This window comes from Poecilia latipinna, unplaced genomic scaffold (genome assembly GCF_001443285.1).
Source record: "Poecilia latipinna isolate Pla-1442-1.1 unplaced genomic scaffold, P_latipinna-1.0 Scaffold1631, whole genome shotgun sequence".
NCBI lineage: Eukaryota > Metazoa > Chordata > Actinopteri > Cyprinodontiformes > Poeciliidae > Poecilia > Poecilia latipinna.
This window is the reverse complement of record NW_015114247.1, coordinates 188,100-206,161: the sequence shown is the minus strand read 5'-3', so window position 1 is coordinate 206,161 and position 18,062 is coordinate 188,100. Positions and strand designations below refer to the sequence as shown.

The 18,062-nt window shown below is 38.9% G+C and overlaps 1 protein-coding gene across 6 annotated transcripts in view; it reads left to right on the top strand.

Moving 5' to 3' along the window:
- hmgn3 (high mobility group nucleosomal binding domain 3) overlaps positions 1–15,313 on the top strand; it is a 42,196-nt gene extending 26,883 nt beyond the window's left edge. Inside the window, exons 1-7 of one of the 6 annotated variants that reach the window (XM_015059493.1) lie at positions 2,351–2,600; positions 6,601–6,651; positions 6,894–6,923; positions 9,313–9,363; positions 10,254–10,346; positions 10,543–10,642; positions 13,942–15,313. In XM_015059493.1, the coding sequence (XP_014914979.1) occupies positions 2,586–2,600; positions 6,601–6,651; positions 6,894–6,923; positions 9,313–9,363; positions 10,254–10,346; positions 10,543–10,642; positions 13,942–13,949 (348 nt within the window). In that variant the 5' untranslated portion in view covers positions 2,351–2,585 and the 3' untranslated portion in view covers positions 13,950–15,313. Of the gene's footprint in view, positions 1–2,308; positions 2,601–2,623; positions 2,733–6,600; positions 6,652–6,893; positions 6,924–9,312; positions 9,364–10,253; positions 10,347–10,542; positions 10,643–13,941 lie in introns of those variants that run through there. The other 5 variants (XM_015059491.1, XM_015059497.1, XM_015059495.1 and 2 more) reach the window with 5 other exon arrangements.
- The last annotated feature ends 2,749 nt before the right edge of the window (positions 15,314–18,062 follow it).

Sequence of the window (18,062 nt, the reverse complement as noted above, 5' to 3'; positions counted from 1 at the left end):
TTAATAAGCTGCTTTTGTATTAACGCTTAATGCAGAAGGTGGGCATGGAATGAAATCCAAGTTATAGAGTATTTTATGTTGTGTGATTATAACACAGAATCTAAACACATTAAAATGCCTTAAAAGCATTAATTTCTGCCATGCTGTCATCTTTTTTATGCAGATGACAGCATAAAAAAGGAAAAGTTAAAAATTATCCACAACAAAATGTTCTTCCATTTTTGTAACCTATAAAATCTTTTGACTGCATGTCGTACTGATACGTTTATTGTATGAATCTTCTTCATTCCTCTTTTTTCTTCTAGCTTGCTGATAGCTTGAATCAGAACTCCGGAGTGTCCATCTGCACATCTGGTCCTGTGTGTTCTGGACTTTTAAAGCAGCTTTGTATTTGGGCCTGTGTAGAATCAAAAGGCTTGTTTGGACAGGAAAGCTCCATCTATAGAGCGCTCTCTGTTTCTCTGCACATTGTGACGCTGCCCAAGAGTGTGGAGGTTGCTTTTCTGGCTTTTGTGCTTTCTGCTCCATTGTGTATTTAAAAGAAAATGGTGTAATATACAGTATGTCCCGAATATTTCAAAAACACGCCGGCTGCCGTTTTTATGCAGAAGTTCCAGATGCTCATTGTTCAAAGATGAGAAGGTCGAGTGAAATTAATTGCAATGTTCCTCTGGACATTTAAATGTTATCATATATATCGGAGGAATGTTTTATTCTGAAATTATGCCAATTGAACTTCAACCATCTGAAATAGTAAAGAAAAACTGTTGTCATACAAATTATTACCATTCGGCTTCAAATAAAATGCTTTGTGTAACATCTTTATTCGGAGAATTCGGCACATATTGTTCAAATCTGTTTGTGTTGCTTGGGTTAAATAGGTATTTGTAACTTATAGATAATTTACAAATATTTACATTAATTGTTGGTTTAAAATGAGTAAGATACAAAAAAAATGATGGCTTTCATTTGTAAAAATGATCAGATCGAGGTTGATTAGGACACAATGGTTCATTGGGGGAAAACATCTGTTAATCCAGATGTGGCCATCTACTTTAATTCAGCTGTTAGATTCTGTTTGTTCTGTTGAGGATTTCCTCCTGTGTGTTTTTTGTTTTAGTGTTTTTCTGAAGAAAAAACACCATCAGCTCATTAGCAGCAATAAAGGTTACAGATGTAGAAGCTTTCTGTATGCCGTGCAATCTAAAACGTATATGTTTGACCAAAATTTCAGCTCCCTTCACTTGCAAGGCAACTGTAGCACAGTAAAAGGCAGGGCACAACTTGGAGGTGTGTGCGCTTCTTCCCAGCTGGGGAGCCTGCTTTTTAAATTTCAGGGATGACATGTGATACAGGTGCGAGTGAACCAAGGATCCGAGGTCTCCAATTCATTTTTGGGCCAAATTTGATGCGAGTGGGCCATAATTGTTTTCTCTTCAACTGGAAGCTGTTTGATTCCATTACTTTAGTCTTTCTGGGACTGTTGGTGTTTACTTAGTATTTTGTGTAGACCTTGTACGGCAAGATAAACGAGTTGGTTATTACTGCTTTTAATTGGAAAAAGCAACCGTCTTCAAGTACATGGTTGAGTTAAATATCATAAATACTTAACTCGGATCACCTGTTCTAAAAAAAAAGACTAATTTGATTAAATCGAATCAGGTGATGCTGTTTATTCTCCAATGTTCTCAAACAAACCTTAGACGTTCACTAATTAAGTGACTTCTTGAACGTTTTATTCAGGAGAATGATAAATGAGGGCTCAATACAAATTCACGTCACTTTTAAATTTTTGATTTAGGATAAAACTTGGAAGCAGACATCTTTTTCCCTTCTACTTCACAATTATACTCTAAATACTCAGTCACATACAATCCATTAAGAACTTGAGAATTGTTGTACACCAGCTGTTTGTAGGTCATAACCTGTCCCATTTCCAATTCCCCCCCCCCCCAAGTGTTGTGTGAAAGGTGTGGTTGGCAGAATTACATAAAAACCTGCCATACATTACGATCCATCTAGTTCTTTATAGAAGGCTGGGAAACCCCTACAAGACACAATGGCCGTCAGATTTTCTGGACCGCGTTTATGGCGTTTGTGCCCGTTGGTTTCTGGTTCTGGTCCTTTGTGTTTTATTTGTTCCCCCCTTTTTTTGCCCCCATTCTACATCACCCAGATCCCCAAACAGAGAGCAAGGGGGCCCCTTCTCCCATTGGCCCGTCTCCACTTTCCCTCAAAACTCGGGATCGGCGCACAAAGAGCGCGCAGCCAATAGCAGAGAGCTTCTGGGGAAAGCCCGGCCAATGCCCGCCGCCCTGTTATTTACACAGAGACCGACCCGGCCAATCAGGAGTCGTCACAGCGCAAGGATTCTGACCCCTCCAGCCAATGGGATCGGGGAGGCACAGAGTTTTGTGGGAGTGCATATAATCAACATATTATCCAAGGTGGCTCAGATATTGATCCGGTATTCCTAGGTAGTTCAAATTCACCTCCCGCTGCCCTTCGGCTTTGACCTCATTTGTCTCCCTCCCCTCGCCCTCCTCCTTCTTCGAGCTTGGTTGGAGAATTATTCACGCGCAGAAATGCCGAAGAGAAAGGTGAGTTCCGGCCGGCGCACTTCACTGTAGTTCTTTTCCCCCTCTCTCTCCCCCTCACCACCACCACCACCACCTCTCGCTTTGGACGAAAATAGCGGTGCGCGATTAATGTGGCGACGTCGAGGCAGGCAGGTGAGGCGAGGCGAGGCGAGGTGATGGCAAAGTTTCAGAAAACCCGTCCTGCCACTACGCTTCTTGTTTTTAGTGTTGTGTATTTTTTACGACGTGTTTTCTTTTTTCTATTTTTCATTTTTATTTTCGCATCATAAATATTTCTGTCCTCACGTCAGCGTTTGTATGTTGGTCATTTTATTTTTGCCACTTCCCTGTCCGAGACGGTGCGGACTGGCGAGAATGTCAGACGGATTCGCAAGATGGATGGATGGATAGATGGGTGGGCGCGTGAATCTAACTATAAATGCTGAAGACTTTTCATTTCAGAATATTTTTCAGAAGCAAAAGGAAGGAGAAAAAAAACACATCGCACCCCCCTTGGTCTAAATTTAGTTTGGAGAAATGGTAGGCGCCAACCCGAATGAGCAATCCCATATTCAGGAAGAGAGCAGGCAAAAAAACAGACAAGGAAGGAAGAATTAGGGAATTGCTGTTGCCTCTTTACTGTCTAAACAGCAACACGCGTCGAGTGCCATTGGATTGTGTTAGTGCGTACGTGGAATTTGGCGTTTGCATCACCTGAAATCTACTATTGTCTGCGCAGAATCTCCTCTGAGGACAGAGAATGGGGTGGAGAGGGAGAGCGATGGGGGGTATTTAGGGGCGGAGGGGTCGCCCACATGCAAATATGCGATTGTCAAACTGCATGTAAAACTGCCCTCCCCCCCCACACACCCTCCCGTGCTGTGTACCTACACCTGCATCCAAAAGGTGTAGACCTGTGCTGTTCAATGCACATCCTAGTGAAATTGTTTTGTTTTTTTTTTGTCACACTTAAATGTCTCAGGTCATCAATTTGAATTTCAAAAAGATAAAGATTAGCAACGGCAACAGAATAATCGTCAGAAGTTTACCGACGAGTGACTCAGAAAACCAACATAAGGGTTTTTGGAGCAGCCTAGACAAAGTCTGGACGTTTTTGCATGACCTTAATAGAACGAAAACAAATTCTGCAAAGAGGAGTGGGCCAACACTCTTTCCTGTTTTGTTGGATAGGTTTTTTTTTTTTTTTTTTGTAATTAATGAAATCTTCATTCTAATTTTCTACTTGTTTCTTATATGCTCAGGTTATCTTTGGTTGATATTCAAGTTAGTTTTTTTGATTGGAAATATTTATTGCGACAAAATGCAAAACAGGAGAATATGTAAGGGGGCTAAGAAGTTTCCCTCTATGCGATATATCCACAAAGCCTATAACTTGTTTTACTGTGTTTAATAAGCTAAGGATAAAATTCCTTTAAAAAATTAGGTTTTTCTTTCTTTCTAGTCAGTTATGGCGACACAAGAAATTGCAAATGTTTTGTTTCAGTATCAGTTTGCACAACATTGCAAAATGACTGGATGGCTGGAACTCCTGACTAATATTCTGTAAGAAGGAGGAAAACATGAATTCATCTCAACTGATTTTACCAGTGTAATGTTTATTATATACCAGGGGTGCACCAATTTATCAGTCAGCCGATTTATCTGTGCCAATTTCCTTAATTTTGGGAGATCGGCCGACTTTTACCTGTGAAGCCGAGCTTATCCACCGATGTTATCAACCTCGGCAAAGGTCTAACAATCAACCACTGTGCTTTTTTTTTCTCCCTTGAGAGACGTTTGACAAACTGGCCGACCAGGTCATGTCTGCACATTTACAGTTAACAGTCACCCCATTCTTACCAATTCAGCAATTTTCTTGATATTTGAGCAACATTTCAGACAAACAAAATGGTATCGGCTAAAATTGAAATTGTTAAGTTATTCTTTTTAAAAGCTCTGTAATCAGTGATCGACCAGAAAACTGCAGTTGGTGCAGCCCTATTATATCTGGTGCATTGCTTTGATTTCTTCATGCATGTTTGAGGAATCCTTGAATCTTCCTTGTTGGGTCTGCTGTATCGTTCTCTTGATAGTATTCCTTTATGTTCATCTCCAACTCTTCCTCCAGACTGGAATCTTGATTTAAAAATGAAACACAAATTTTACTTTTATCTAAAGTCCAGTTTTTTTTCTTCCAGTTCCAGATGAACTGGTACAAGAAATGTGACAGTTGTAGGCCATGTCTTGCTTGGATGTGTTTGTGCTTGGTGGCACGTGAACCACTGACTGCATCTGCAGTTCATGTCTTATAAATTTATCATAAACTCCTCCATTTTTTAAGCTTCACAATCCTGTCAATGCTGTGGTTATCCCTCAAACTTGTCCCCCCCCCCTTTTTTTTTTTTACATGTTTTCCTTCCACTGAACTTTTGATGAATATGAAAAGCTGTCACTTCAGCAGTCTTAACTATGATTATGTAAGCTGTCACATGTCTTTTATTTTGTCGTTTGTGATATTCGTCCATTTTAAGTGAATAACTAACCAATTAACATTTGAAAATTTGTGGTTTATCCAGATGTACCTGTATGAACAGGGATACAAAGGTTCTGACTGGAACCTTTGTATTTGTGCGTTTCTGGTACGCTCGTAAATCTGACGCTCAAGCAACAGCAGCGGATGACAGTAGCGCTTTTTGGGCCCACTGTGGGTTTAATTTAACCTTTAAAAGACAATCTGATTGGACACTGGAGAAGATTATTGTTGTGTTCCACTTGTGCTAAAAGAAGTTAGCATAAGTAGCATCTCAATGCTAACCATGCAACCGCACAGATAAATGTCAGCATCCACAGCTCACATTTCAAGAAGTATTTAAAAAAAAAAAACACATTACATTAATGAAACATTTGAAAGCCAATTGTGTATAACATCACTTTAATCCATTCTTATGGTTGAATTACCTAAATAACAGATTAAAAACAATACGGATCATTGTTGTTGAGCACATACGTCAATTTATCCAATAATTCAGCATTGTCATTGATTATTTGAATCGGAAATAAGCGGAAATTACATATCCGCTTATTTTGCAGATTTGTAATTTTAGATTACGATCCATTTAATTGGGATTAATTAATTAAAGACCCTGCAATTAACTCAATTCAAAATTATAATCTAGTCCTGCCATAAATTTGAATATACTCTTGCAAATATTACACTTGTCAGCCGGTCCCATGTGATCTTAAGTGATCTTGGGGGTGGGAGGGGTGCGCATTCAGTAGCTGAATGTTTCACTTATGCCTTGGGCCGGCACTATTTACAGCCCATTACTCCACGAAGGAACTCTGTTGTCAGCCAGAGGCCTCTTTTATTAAAATGGAAATCACCGGAGAGCTTCCAGCATCATCACGGCGCATCTCATTTGCACAACATGAACCTGTAGTGCATCTCTAAGCAGTTTTCAACCCATAAAAAGAAGAGAAATGTGGTAATTAAATCACTCAGGTGGAACTTTACCAAACATCAGGCTCTATTAGATATGCAAAAATTACAGATTGATAAATCCTAATTAGTTTTGCAAACCTTTAGAGTTGAAGTTATTTCCCCCAGGGGTCGACAAAGAAGGCCTGTAATTTATTTTAACTCAACAATAAGCAAAAGATTATAAATCCTACAACTGTTTTCACTGGTTATAGTTTCCTAGTAATGTAAGAATTCCTAGGGGCGAAGTAACCCCTAAAAATGGCGCATTTTAAATTTATTAAAATACGAAAATCGGAATTAAAAGGATGTTTTAATTTTTGACTTCAGTTTTATAAAATTAAGAATAACAACATCTCTATTAGGAGTATCCAAGTCCAAAGGAGCATCGCAAAAATAAAGAGCACTTAACCCTTTCTTTTATTGTTTATTTGTGGAAAAAAAATAAACATTTTTGAACCGAATCATCTTAATCATTCAAGGCAATCAATGTAAATCACTCAAATCTTTAGTTTTTAACCCTCTTATTTTCTTTTCTTTCAGTCCCCAGAGGGTGCTGAGGGTAAGGAAGCCTCTAAAGTCACAAAGCAAGAGGTAAATATTTGACATGGAGGTTAATTTGTTTTTTTTGTGCTGTGTTTGTTACGACATGCCGTGAGTTTGTATTGACTGTACTGACGGTGTATCTATATGTATGTGAAAACAGGGCAGGTTAATAATTAGGGCATTTGTAGCTGCCCACAGAGTGTATTTGATATGTCTCTCTCTCTCTTTTTCTTTTTCTTTCTCTCTGTCTCTCTCTCTCTTGCTCTTTTCTCATCCCTTGCTCCTTCAAGCCCACCAGAAGGTCAGAGAGATTGTCGGCGGTAAGTTTCCCCTCTCCCCCTGCCTGTCTTCACCTCTGTAGCTGTCCTCTCTCCACTCTCTTTGAAACTCCCCTTGATACAGCACAACCGTTGCTAAAGTCCCAAATCCAGTTTGCAGCTTTGATCGACGGAGTCGGTGTTTATAAATTTCATGATCGTTCTCCTCCCACCCCCCTCAGGGCCGAGTTCTGGCTTGGTATGCATGTGTTGTTTTTTTCTGTTGTTTCTGTCCGCTGTGGTCCGGGTCTGCTGCATGGCTGGTTTTAATCAGGCCAAATTACTAAAACCAGTTTCATTTAGATGAATAATCAGAGTGCTCGAGGTTACATTAGACATTGATAATCAAAGCAAAACGATCTGACAAACGATGATATTCTACATTACGCCAGTGACTCTGGTCATTCAGCTGTGCCCTACAAATGACTTCTCTCTCTGTGTTTTGTACTTTGCATGTTTTATCCATCTGTTGAGTCTTTGCATGTTTTTGCATGTTTGCATGATTACTTTAAAGGGGCTGTGTTATGTAAAATTGACTTCTTTTAAGCTTTACATCATGTTACAATGTTATTCTCTCATCAAAAACATGCCTAGAGTGGTGCTTTGATTCTTTCATGCATGTTTGAGAAATCATTTAATTTCCATGGCAACCATTAAGCCGTCTCTAAGGTGGAGATTTAGCTCCACCTTAGAGATGCAGCTCCTCCTTGAAGCTTCAGTTTCCAAACTACTGAGTTTCTCCCTCCCATAGTCACTTCCCCACTCAGCTCCTTCAGACTAGCCAGCAGCAATTAGCAAACACCTGGTGTAACTGCACATCTGCTGAGATCATAATAGAAGCTACTTCTCAGTGAAACATTGGTAAAAATGTTGTTAAAAGGTCAATAGAGGAGATTGTGATGACATCTTCAAGGCGGAGTTTCAGAAAGAACAGGAGTTTCTTAAAGTGACAGAGGCCAAATTTCAAGACATTAAATTGCAAAGTAAATGTAGCATTTTTTTTTTCAACTGAAGTTAACATACTTACTTGACTGTGGTATAAAATGTTACTATGTTCCTAGAAAAGAGATAATATTGATCCTTTAAAGGAATAATACTTGAATATTTTTGGGATAACTAGATTTTCTCTTTTTCACCAAGAGTTTATAGAAAAGGATCACCGCCGCAAAGTCACTTTCAACATGACTTTAAAAACATTGTTTTTGCTTGTCACAGTTGAAAGTTAAAAAGTATACACACAAAAAGAAATATGTATGCTTTTCCAAAGCTGCTTTTTGACACAAAACAGGATGGGATGGTAATAATATACCATGATTTTTTTATTTTATTTTATTTTTTAAATACAATCATAATCATTAGAATTGTCACAGTTAACAGGTGAACATCTTTGTAATTTTGCCAGGTTGTGTCTGGCATAAGCGACATTTTACAAAGTAAACAAAATATTTCACATAAAAATTTGTGTAATAAATGTATTCAGTTTCAACAGTATATAGCAGAGCGTATTCAAGGTGTATGTAGACGTCAGTTTTCAACTGTAGGTTGTTTATGAAGCATTTTTGCGTCAACATCAACTCTGTTTGATAAGTTTGGTGTTGTTTTTTTGGCAAATAGAAGTTCACCAGCTAGCTACATTCCTAGTCCAGACTTTTCTATTACAAGGACATTTTTTTTGTTAACATCAACAACATTTGAATAGGATTTCATTTATTGAAACATTTATCAGGGGCAAATTTGGACGGTAGTAGATTATTTGATTCACACATACATATTTTGACTAGTATATATGTATATACCTTTTGAAAAATTATAGAAATCTATACTGCAGAAAATATATTTCCCACGTTAAATTTGATGCTATTATAGAAAACACAATACGAAAACGGCGCCATTCATTGTTTTTTGCCCAATTCCCGACTTGGTGGTATCTTCATTTCAACTCTTAAAAGAGTTAACCTCACAGTGAACCATTGTTGAAGCTCTACAAGGCTCATCTTCTGTCCTGGAAGGATATTCTTAGGAGAAAAAAATCACATGATTTAACTTTTTTTGACTGCAGTGTTACCAAAGCTCATGGCTTCGGGGTGCACTAGTCCACACTCGGTACTGTAGGAAAATCTGCTATAAATTTGCTCGTTTTCCAGTGCGATCGTGTCACTGATCTGTCATTTGAGGTGAAGATGCAGAGGAATGTCACAAATTTGTAACATAGCAAAATCCAAGTATATTAGCTTTTAATCAAGATTCTCGTCAGACATGAGTTTCATTACCATCTGCTATATTAAGGGTACTATAACTATCATAAAATGGTTTAGATTGAAGAGACTGAATCAAATCATTCTTACAAAATGTGAAAATAGTCAATTCTCACTTTTGTTGCTGTTGTTTTTAGAAACCTGCTCCGCCCAAAGCTGAGGTGAAGCCCAAGAAGACCGTTGTCAAGGTGAGGAGCCCACTCAGCCGCGCTTTAAAAAGCCTGAAGTACTTGGTTCCCTCAGCGACCCTGCTGGATGCTCCCTCCACATTTACTGGCATCCCTGGTAAAAAATGTATAGAGGCATTAAAATACATTCTTCTTTTATTGCTGGTGCATAAACTAACTGGAAAATTTGAGAGTAATCCAACTTTTATTTTAGGCATATTGACTCAGTTGGAGACTGGGGGGGGGGAGTCGTTTAACAAAATCACAGGCGCTACATTTCCAATAAAAACAGAAATCCCAGTAAAAAATTAACTGAAACATTTTCCTAGTTTATGTTGTTTTGACTTTAAGATGATCAGAGAGTTGAATAACTTTTAATTAGTAATCCATGGTTTTCTATTTCCCTGGGATGTAAGTACGATGAGATACACAGAATCCCACTTCAAAGGTAAGACAAACAGGTTCTGGTCTTGAAAGTCTGGAAATGGCTATAAATAATAAGCTTCTAATCATGTCCATGTCAATGAAAGGTTTAAAAGTCTCCATATCAAGCATTAAATGCTGTCTCCATGCCAACAAGCTATTTACAAGGCATGCCAGATTTAGTTATTTGGGTCATATGAGACCAAAGTTAAGCTTTCTAACAACAAACACTCCAAGTGCGTTTGGTGTGAAACAAATGGTGGAAAAGTGCCTCTTGTCTGTTGCTAACAATACAAAGTAGGTAAAGAACCTGTGATGCTGCGGGCTTGCTTCTCTAACAAATGAATTTGGAGTCTTCGTAGAGTCTATGATAACTATTTGAGATGCCAGGGGGCCTTTAAAATGAAACCTTGCCGCTTCCGTGAAACTGGAATTAGCCCCTCATTAGCTCCTTAAACCTGGAGATCTTGTCTTTTGTCTCTTGGCAGAAGGATGAAAAAGGAGCAAAGGCCAAGAAGGGTGGCGCTAAGGGGAAGAAGGAAGATGGTCCGGCCCAGAACGGGGAGACCAAGGCCAACGAGGTATGAAGGGAGGAAAATAAAGCAGACTTTATTCCCTGAGGGATAGAAAGAAAAAACAAACACAGATTTTTATGTTGGCAATGTATGCAAACATCATCCTTTCAATGAATTACTTAACATGTGTTTTCCTCAGTAACTCACACCACGATCATATTATGTATCTCCTCCTTACACACACACATGAACACAAACATAGATCTATGTGTCTCGTCCATCTGTGAGTGTGTCCTCCATCAGAAGCATGGCTCCCTCCTTGATGTCAGTGAAAGGACAGAGCGAGACAGTCAGAGTTAAGGGTATGCTGCAGTGATCCTAATTCACCTCTCTGTGTGATTTTTTATTTTTTATTTTTTGTCACTAACCACTTTATCATTTCTACGTAGCTAACGTTTAGCCAGTGTGCCATGGAGTGCTGTGTTTGTTGGTTTGTTTGGAAATGTGACTTCAGCCGGCGGGGGTGGGGTCGGACGGGGAGGACATGTTGCTTGTTCTGCAGTGAAGTGAGCCAAGGACAGAGTTTTTACTGCTGCTGCACAAAGCTGTGAAGTGAAATGTGATTGGGTCACTGCGTTCTTAGGCAGCCGTTCCCTCCAGTAGTCACTCAGAGGAAGCAGACACATTGGATCCCCCTTTTCAAGTTAAGGCTGACTGCCGGAGATATTTTAGTGCTGGTTAGAAAACAATGAGGAGGAGTAAATCACATAGCCGGGAGAAGCTTTAAATATATTACAGATTGTTCAATCGATACACACTTTTCCGGATCAAAATTTATTACTTGCTCAGCAGGAAGGTGGCAAATTTGAGGTTTTAAATTATATATGTTTGATCTGACATTTGCCTTTTGGTTAGAAATGTGGCAGGTGGCCAGGCAGCTGACAGCTGGGAAAATTATGGTCACTTCAGCACATTGTATTACCTCTGTAGAAGTATCTGGTTCATACTTACTATAGAAACATTGCATGCTATTGTTTACATATGGAAATTTTGCGTATGCGCACAATGTTGTAAGGCAAAAAGATGATCCTTTTACCTGCCATGCATAGCTGCGCTGCCATAGTAGAACAATTTTGTTAGCAAAATGAAACCTAGAGATGTAGATATTATTAACACAGTATGGTGCGCCACAGCAAATAAAGGAATAACGCAGAAAAAAACACTGAAGAACAGCTAAAAACCACTCAAATTCTTCTTTTTTCTTGCTCCGTGCGTCGGCCACCCGGAGACCCGTCGCCAAAGCAACCGACTGACAACAGCTCCGTCAGTGTATCAGAATTCAGCACCAAAAAACACACAACAAAAACAACTTTCCCACACAAAGGACAGAACAGGACATCATGTTGCAAACAAGTTTCCATTTTCTTCAACAAATACTAATTCCACGCGATTTCAAGGAAGTATCCTGTTATCAGCAATGTGCCTTATGTCTCGATTCCACTGAAAACTACTGCACAGGTCGATTTGCTCATTTGTCTGTTTCCATTGTAAAAGCAAATCATACAACCAACCCGTATTGCACCTTTCAAGGGCCGCCTTTAATTGTACGTCCTTAAGGCAATGGTATGGTACAGTGAAGAGTGATACTACTGGTATCACACAACACAGTCCAATATTTAGGGAACACAAAACGTCCCTACTTGTGATAAGCACAAGACATATTCGCGTACCACGTTTGTCGAGGACAGAAACCAAATATGTTTCTGTATGTAATGCATCAGCCTGTATCTATTTAGGACAGGAAAACAACTATGTCCCGCTATAGACTAACCTACTTTTCATTATATTTGATTTGAGCACTTGTGACCTCAATGTCAAATTTATTTATAAGGCACTTTTAAAGCTGTTTGAGACTTCACTAAAGTTACTCCTTTGATTTATGATTCTTTTAATAAATGAAGGAAGAACCAGCTAACTCATATTTTCATTGATTAAAACAAATGCGCAAACTTTATTAAAACTCTACAGTCTGCAAGATTTCTCTCTTTTTTCCTCCAAATGAAAGAAAAAAAAAGTGTTGCAAACACTTCGATTTTAGTTTCGTCAGACCACAGATACGTCTACAAAATTAAGCTTTCTGTCCATGCGTTTGCAATCTATAACCCAGCTTTCTGTGTTGCTCTTTGGACTAACGGCTTTGTCCTCGCTGAATTGCCTTTCTGGCCATGTTGGTACAAGACACGCTACACTGTGGATCATCACATTCTCTTACCAGTTTCACCAAACTCTCACACATTTCACACCAGTGTGTGTTGCGTTCATCCCTGCGACACAGGACCTGAACGGTGGCATGGCGGGACGTTCCCACCTCGTTTATGCTACAGAATTATTATTTGAACTTTGAACGCATCCCCAGGCATTTGTATGGAAGGATGGTCCAGATTTTCCATGATGGTGCACAATGAAGCAGTGTGTTTGTGTCCTGTAACAAAAAAACAACAAAACAAAACAAAAAAAAACATCTACAGGCGTTCCTCTATTTAACTCAGATGTTGTAAATTAACGTAATCGGAGCGCTTCCAACAGTGACATCATCATCATGTAGTGTAGCCATATTATTCCCAAAAGGAACTAATTATTCTGGTTTAAAGTCTTAACAGTGAGAAAAGGAGTAGTTTTGTCTTTTTATGCGCTGTATGTAAACATTTAGCTTTAACTGTAAGTCCTGTAGCAGTTACAGAGGTTAGTCTTGGTTGTAGAGGTTTTTTTTTTGTTTGTTTTTTGATGAATTCAGAAACACCCCACATGTTACCCAGGGGGCGTCTTGTGCAGCTCAGTGTTTCCATGACACTTTAGATGAGGTATTGCCAGCAGAATGCAGTAACTATGCTGCATGCAGGCAGAAAAATCTCCAATTACTATCTATGTTTCAACCCAATTGAGTTCTAAAATTTAATTTTAAGCATTTTTTTTTTAAATCTTGTACAAAAAAAAAAAGCAAGTTAGGTGTGTTTACATGTACTGGTTTGGAGCGAATCAATCAGACGACGCAAAGCATATCTTCATTAAATGTTGACGTTACTCATGGCTGTAGTAAATAAAATTCAAATTAAAATTCAAGAATACTTTACTGATCCCACAGAGAAATTAAATGTTGTTGTAACTCATATTAATCCAAATTCTTCAAAGAGTTATCATAAATGTAGGGGTTGCAAACCAGCCCTGATCACACATTTCAGAAAAATGGAGAGTTCTCCTCTCCGAGCCGGAGGTTTGGACTTCCACCACCACCAGTGGATCCACCACTCCCATCCCAGTGCTGGATGATTGGAATTTGAAATGTTTAATTTTTCAGAGTTTTGCACCTCTTGTAAGACACAGAGCCACCAGTGGATGGGAAAGTTTGCTACGTCAAATGTTTCCATTCTATTGTGTGTTGTGCATTAATTATCATCCAGCGAGCTCTATCATGACAAGCATCGCTCTGACACATTATCTGATTTAAACCTCAACATTATGTGATACCAGTAAACCTCCCACACATACATTTGAGTCTGAGCAAACCAGAATACGCCAATAAAAACATCCTGGCGTTTGGATAGTTTCCTCTGAAATCCACCTTAACTGTATCGACTAAAACTCGCCGCCTTCTTCCCGGCAGGTCTCTGAAGCAGCAGAAGAGGCGACCGACGAGAAGGCATAAGGATTCCAACTCGTCCACTGACTCGTCCGCTCCAACTCCATGGCAGCAAAGCATCTTTTTTTACCGATGATTTTTTGTACCATACCATCTTTTTTTTCTCTCTCTCTCTTTGATTAGCGATAGCGATGGACAACCAGCAGAACCCTCATCCTCCCGCTCCCTCTCGCATCCCGTGTTGCTTTAGAATACGGCGTCCATCTTAGATGTTCAAAGGCACATTGAAGTGGTTTTATCAGACAGCTGCAGATGTTATTTGTGATGTCTGGGAAAAAAAAAACACCAGGGGATTCTGGGGCATAAATGTGACTGTTATGATCTCTAAACCAGCTTGGCCTTTTATTTGTAGTTATTCCTCTGCGAAGAAGGTCACCATTATCGCCCTGTCATGAGGAGATGCCCTGATCCCTACCCCTCTCCCTCGCCGTCCCCCAGCCTCTTTGGGGTAAGGTGAAAGGTTAAAAATGCCGAGCAGTGGGAGATCAGACAACATGAGGAACATCTGCAGCTTTAAAAAAAGGAAAAAAAAAATTTCTAGTTTTTAGAATCCATGACGCCGTTTCACATAGCTCCTTTTGTATGTGTGTGTTGGAGTGGAAGTGTTTGTGGGTATTTTTTCTTTCTTTCTTTCTTTTTTTTTGAACACCTTGTCCTGAAGCAGAGAGTGACATAGCAATAAACGAGTGGTGCTCCTGTTCTGGGCGGCTCTGTCGGCGTCGGACCCTCTGGGTTTTGGCGGAGTTTCATCCTGTTAGGAGAGAATATTTTGAAATAAAAGAAAAAGTCCATCACACATACTTGCCTCCCTCCCCCCGTCTTTCTTTCTTTTAGTGTAAATAGAACAAATGTGGGGTTTTCTGGGTCAAAGTTCAACGTGGTTATATTTGGGGTTTTACGTGACAAAATGAAACGAAGCATGATTGTGATGTTGAAAAGATTCTTTGGTTTCTAAAGTTTTTATAACCCCAAAAAATCTGAGGAAACATGGCACGCACAAGGTCAATATACGTTCACAGTTTATTTAGGTGTGGACTTTGACTGGTCCGTCCTAACACACCAATGTATTTGGTGTGTTAGGCTAAACTATGGACATCCTGGTGGCATCTGTCCATAGACAGATTTTTCTTTGTAATCGGGGTAAAATTATTACCGACATCAGTGGAAAATGTAAAGTCGAATGCAAATTATTCGTGTTTTTATAACTAAGCCTTTTATATCCGACACTTTTACTGAAATGTCGACTTTGCTGCACCTAAGTCGGCTTTCACTGAATTTACTAAACTTGGCTAAACATGGCAAGTAGTTTAGAATAATTAGTTTCAATTGAGCCCCCAATGGAGTTCTTGGAGTAATTTTAACTTTTGACCCACATGACTAAAACTTTGGACACCCCTGACCTAAACTATTGCATCATAGCTCTTCCTAAAAGACAGTGAACTTTCTAACCTTTTCTCAAGCCTTCTTCAACACTACAAGCTTCTCCATTTAAGCCGAAGAAACCCTCCCCACAGCATGATGCTACTACCACCATGTTTCGCTATTGTGATGTATATGGCAGGCCTAGGCGTCAGTAACCAATCTACGCATAACGTTTACACAGAGAACGACACTAAGTGTAAAGAAAAAACACTCTTCTTTTATCAGTCTGTTGCAAACTGCATTTTTTCTATAAAATTTGAAAGAAATGTATTAACTCTGAAACAAAATATATATTTTTTGTTCTATAATTTAAAGATACAAACACATCTCATATTGTAGGTATTACAAAGTCAAGCTATCTTGTTTTGAAGAGTCATGTTGGTTTTGTGACTCTAAAATAAGTTTTGTTGGGCAGAAATGGCTCTTAGGGTTGCAGACCAGTGGTTTAGGGAAATGTGCTGCAGTTTTCCAATGTGGCTTTTTTACATTTTACCCCCCCAAAAAGTTCCATTTTTTTGGTGTCACCTTAAACAGAACACCTTCTGTTACAAGTCTCCCTTAGTAAACTGCAGCTTCTTATTTTTGGCTTTATTTTGACAAACGGTTAGCATTCCGGAGCGCCGCTTCAATGCGTCCAGGTTTAGAAGTACTTTTTAAAGCGCTGCATGTGTGTGTGTGTGTCCATCTTTACACCTTTGCGTGTGTGTGTGTGTGTGGGAGGTCGCCACGGGCACGTGGCAGTGTTAAATACAACTGCTGTGTCAGGAAGTGAAAGGTCAGCATTTGTTGGAGTGGTGGGACCAGTGAAACCGTACGGCCTTTTCATTTGACCCGTTGTTCAAAACCATAAACCAGGAGGGTCCAAACGTTTCCTCGCATGGGTCAAAATCGTCAAGTCAAAAGGAGTTGAGAGCCAAAAAAAACATTTTCTGTTATCAACTAGCCATCCAACACCTTAGTTAAATAAAGTAGTAAGAGTTGTTGCTAGAAATGGATGTCCACAACTTGAAAGATGTGCCTAATTGAAAGTAATTTTAGAAATTTTCTGTGTATCATTTTGAAAAAGTGCAATTTAGTCAATTCTGGTCAGTAAAAATCAGGACTCTTTTTCTTTGAATATGCATGCCGTATTCAGCCGAGTTTGTTAAATTAGTTAAAATTAGATTTTCGGTGCAGCAAAGTTTGCTTTTGGGTAGAAGTCACCGGTCCTCGCAAGAAAGTGGCTACTCAAAGACGAGTACTTTGCGTCGAAGCCGATGTTTTCTACTGCGAGAAGATTTCACTTTGTCTGTGATCATTTTGTTCCAATTAAAAATAACAAGTCTCCATCTACATCAAACACCTGTAGTGATCGACCAAATTCAAGGTTTTCCATTGTAGCATCTACATGAAGACAGAATACAAACATTTTTATTTGTGTTGTGTTTATGAATCCTCATCACAAAGGGACAAACTGATGGGATTTAAACCCCCTGCAGCATTTTGTTCACTCTAGTAAGCTGTAGTAAAAACTGTGGAAACTACAGAATTGCTAAAACAATGAACATTAGAAACAAATACAGCGGTTTTAGTGTCTTAACGAGGTCTTTCGATATACGGTAACAACAGCACATTCAGTTTCTATTTGCTCCTAAGATGTCTGCCTGTTTGTAAAATAAATAATACCCTCTGATTCCTCTGTGACATGCTGGGTGGATCAGGGTGAGGTTGCCTCCTTGTGGCCGTGTCACTCCATAGGTCAGCAACTTAACTGGTATTCTTTTCTTTCTTACTTTTTTTTCTTATTTTAGCTCGCTCTTGTTAAATAAAATGTATCTAGATTTGAAAAATCTCAATGAGACAACTTTTTAGTTCTACTAATCTGTGTAAAACTGCTTTGCTGTGTGGTTACATGTTTACAAATTGTATTTGATTCCTCTTTAGATGAGAGAAAATGAAGTAATTGTCCTGAATGGAATGCTCTCTATTTATGGAGAGAAAAGAAACAATAATTTTGATTTTAAAATGCACATCATTAGCAGCCCAATGCTCCCCCCTCCAAATAAAAGAAAAAAACAAACCAAAAAGAACCCCCCAAAAAACCCAGCAAGACATAATACAGACAAAATTGCGAGCACATCTGCTAATGTTGTAAAAAATCAAAAATCTAATAAAGTAATAATTTATTGCAAAAACATAATTTCATGCTTTATTTCTAATATAACTTTGTTTGAATAAGAGTTTTGGAAAACTGTCCTGCTAATAGAGAAATTACGAAGACATTTTCAGTTAGGTGGTAAAGATTACTAATTAGAAATGACAAATTAAGTTAGAAATGGATTAAAAATGCTTCAGCGGCATGTATGTGAAAGGGATTCATAAGGCTTCAAGAAAAAGTACCATTTGTGACTTTGTACAATGCAATTATTTATTAACAGAGTTTTTTTTTCTCTGTTTAATAAATGTATTTGAATTAATGGTAGATTATTCCCCCCCCCCCTCCATTTTTCAAAGTTGATAAAATGCTACGGCAATAAAATAGTTATTTCAACAACACGTTTCTTCTGATTTGAAGTCATATGATAGAGTTCTACCTTGATAGAGAATCTGTGAAGAGAAATAAAGATTAGGGTGATGGAAAGTCGGCATTCCAACCTCAGAGACTTGGAGCTCCTCACCAAAGT